The sequence below is a fragment of the Chelonoidis abingdonii genome, chromosome 11 (assembly GCF_003597395.2).
Source record: "Chelonoidis abingdonii isolate Lonesome George chromosome 11, CheloAbing_2.0, whole genome shotgun sequence".
In the NCBI taxonomy this organism is placed as follows: domain Eukaryota; kingdom Metazoa; phylum Chordata; order Testudines; family Testudinidae; genus Chelonoidis; species Chelonoidis abingdonii.
Window position 1 is genome coordinate 20,001,708 of NC_133779.1, and position 3,213 is coordinate 20,004,920.

General features: G+C 49.7%; 1 protein-coding gene, 1 long non-coding RNA gene and 1 other non-coding gene across 3 annotated transcripts in view; 2 read left to right on the plus strand and 1 right to left on the minus strand.

The window, feature by feature from the left end:
* LOC142047515 (uncharacterized) overlaps positions 1–3,213 on the minus strand; it is a 329,291-nt gene that overhangs the window by 143,455 nt on the left and 182,623 nt on the right. The gene's annotated exons all lie outside the window — the stretch shown is intronic.
* On the plus strand, positions 604–703 carry LOC116834927 (small nucleolar RNA SNORD125). Its single transcript, XR_004376083.1, has one exon. It is a non-coding gene; the product is annotated as a small nucleolar RNA SNORD125 (small nucleolar RNA).
* Positions 2,590–3,213, plus strand: part of LOC116833533 (plasma membrane calcium-transporting ATPase 3-like) — a 51,557-nt gene continuing 50,933 nt past the window's right edge. Inside the window, exon 1 of the mRNA XM_075070606.1 lies at positions 2,590–2,603. Within this exon, the coding sequence (XP_074926707.1) occupies positions 2,590–2,603 (14 nt within the window). The remainder of the gene's footprint in view (positions 2,604–3,213) is intronic.

Here is a 3,213-nt window from a genome sequence, read left to right on the forward strand (position 1 = left end):
GAGCACGGATTGATGTCTGGTCCCTCTTAGTCCCAAGAGCAAACAACCCCAAAACAAAGAGCATACAAATACAAGCCTCCCCCAACCAAGATTTGAAAGTATCTTGTCCCCTTATTGGTCTTTTGGGTCAGGTGTCAGCCAGGTTACCTGAGCTGCTTAACCCTTTACAGGTAAAAGGATTTTGGTGTCTCCTGCCAGGAGAGATTTTATAGTATTGTACACAGGAGGGCTGTTCCCTTCCCTTTATAGTTATGACATGGACGCACAGAGCACGGTAGGCTAATGCAAAGTAGATCTACGCCCCAGCTTGTTGCAAATGGAGTATTTCTGTAGTCAGGCCCTAAAGGAAAAGCAGTGACCACGTGTCCACCAACTTCTGGGAAGCACAGCCTGCATTTTTCCTTTAGTTATTCTAGGGCCATCACTGCTCCTCTTGCATTACAGCCTGGGGGAGTCCAACGATCTAGGGAAGCTAAACCTCAGAGTCATCTTGGTGCTCAGCAGAGATTCAGGCTGGACAAGCACTAGAAGTGGCTGTGGAGCCAGAGGGCAGGAGTGACCACGTAAAACCTCGGTAGATAGCACATCCTATAGTCCCATCAAGGTAGAAACAGCCTCACGTGATGATCCTTCTCTCCCTGAGTGCCCATGGTGATGAGTAAACCTGAGCCTCTAAGAAGTTGACTGAAGAGGCTGGCCCTCAGTTAAGAATAGAGATTGAACAAGACACCTCCCCCACCCCCCCACCTCTTGCTGGTAATGGGTCCTCCTCATTAGCCGTGTGTCTTCTGCTAAGCTGAATAATGCTCCCTCTGAGTCCAAAGGAGCGAAAGGCACTCCAGCCCGGCTCACGGTGTGTCTGAGGGCTCTGGAGTTGTCCCTACTAGTATGAGGTTGCCTAGAAATAAAGATGCAGGGTCTCAGGGTTTGGATACTTGCCAATGCCCCATACTCACCATGGTTGAGATGTAACAGGTTTGAATCAACAACCCTGTGATGGTCAGACATGCCATGCTCTACTTTGACTGTGGATGATCTTGCGTGTGACTGTTGAACGTGCTGCTCCATAGTTTGGGCAGAGGATTTGAATGGAGTGTGTGTGAGAGGTAATGATGCTGCGTGAGTGCCCAGCATAGGCAGAGAGAGAGGAAGGAAGGAGTTGCGGAGAGTGAGCAGACAGGCTGTCGGTGTGGTTTAGTGTCCCTGTACGCATCACAGGCTGGAATTGCGCAGGCCAATCTGCTATGCTGCCAGATCAGCAAGGTGGAAATACTTAAAAGCTGGTGTGTGCGCCATCCAGGGAAGGAGATTTGACATGTGCTGCCATTAGCATCCTCCCATCACCTGGCAGGAAACTTACAACAAGCAACATAAATCCTAGCAGCCGCCTTTCTCTTTCCACTAACTCACTCTCTTTGGGGTGTCCCCACAGCTTCGGCCTGGCGCCAGCTGCTCCTCTTCAGATCCACGCCCCTCTTGCTCCTAACCAGACTGTGGAGATCTCCCTCCCTCTGAACACAGTTGGCTCTGTCATGAAGATGGATCCTCTCAACAACCTCCAGGTGAGGCTGTGTGGGAGAGGCAACTGAAAGCAGCAGGGCTGTGCTGGTGGCCTTCGCTCCGAAGTGCACACAAGACTCATTAGTGGTCCAGTCTGAATGACACAGTTGGGATGGGTTGGGCAAGGAGAGTCAGAGCGGAGAATCTGAAACTCGTACCAGCAGCCATGCATGTAGGGACTGGCCAGTCCTCTGAGGGAGCTGGACTCTACAGATGAAGTTTAGTTGGGGGAGCAGGAAGGGAAGCTGTGATGAAATGGGTAATGCCAGAATATTGAGAGAGGATGTGGAGAGATGCAGTATTTCCCTGCTGCCTTCTTGCTTTCTCCAGGAAAAGGGAAACCTCATTCTGGTCCAGTGTCAAGCTCTGATGCAGACTGGTTTCTCTGCTTACAGAACAGGGAGCATATGGCTAGGCCAAGAGATGCAATTGAATACACTCTCCCAGCTTCACAAAGTGCTAGCAGTCAGTACCCAGGCTTGGCCTGAGGAAGGAGACAACTGATCTTTCTGGGCCCGCTACTGAATGGAAATGGGGTCTAAGAGGAGGATAATTACAGTAGAATGTAAGATCATAGGTTTGGGACTGGCTGCTGTTTTCCAGTTTTATTACAGTTCTGCTCTTCAGTCAAATAATGCTGGCAGTGCTCAGCCACTGTGAGCAACCGTGTGACCAGTTTAACTCTGCCTAGGAGATTAAAGGCTGGGATTAGAACTCAGGAGTTCTTGGTTCCCAGCTCTGTGCTGATTCCACTAGATCCTGTGCCTTGCATCAAATACATCTGTGTCTGTCATGTCACGTTTCACCTGTGAACTGCCTTCCTGGGCTAGGTCAGGAAGAGAAGCTAACACCCTCTGTTCCCTTGGTACCAGGTTGCAGTGAAGAACAACATTGATGTGTTCTACTTCAGCACCTTGTACCCCCTGCACATCCTCTTTGTGGAAGATGGGAAGATGGGTGAGTTGATAAGATTCTCTATCCTGGACTTGGGGGAGAAGGTAACGAGACAGGGTGTGGGTGAGTGAGTAAATGGAAGAGGGGAGGTAGTGAGAGATCTCCTGCAGGCAGTACAGAAATGTTGCCTGTATAGATGCAATTCCACTGCTGATCCTTAGCTGATGCCGTGTCCTGTTCAGGTAGAATCCTCAGTGTGGTATTTCTAGCCCTGAAGTTCATGACTCTTGGGATTCATTTTAAGAGAAATTAAGAGAATGAATCTGGGAATGTCACACCGCAGGGCTGAGCTCTGATGAGCAGGGCAGGAGGCGTCAAAGCCGAGTTAACCTCTGTCTCAGTAAGCCTGGAGTTAGGGCTGAATTGCCCCTTACCAAGCTGTTGGTCCTCGCTGCTTTTCTCTTCCACCGCTTTCCACAGCAGGGCTTGGGAAAGGACTGGAGACTCTTACTGAGCATAACTAGAGCCAAGCCTCACTTTCATCTGATTTCTGACCCTTCTAGGAGTCCTCTAGAATGCAACTTTGTGTGGTGTGAGAGAGAGAGAGAAATATACATGTGTGCACGCGCGCACACAGCTGTCTACACAGGACACTACCACCATGCTGAAAAATTAAGCAAGGATATAGCAGAACAGTGCTAAATTCAGCCATGTTCCAGTACAGTTCTGCCCCCATTGTTCAAAGCCTGGATTGTACAG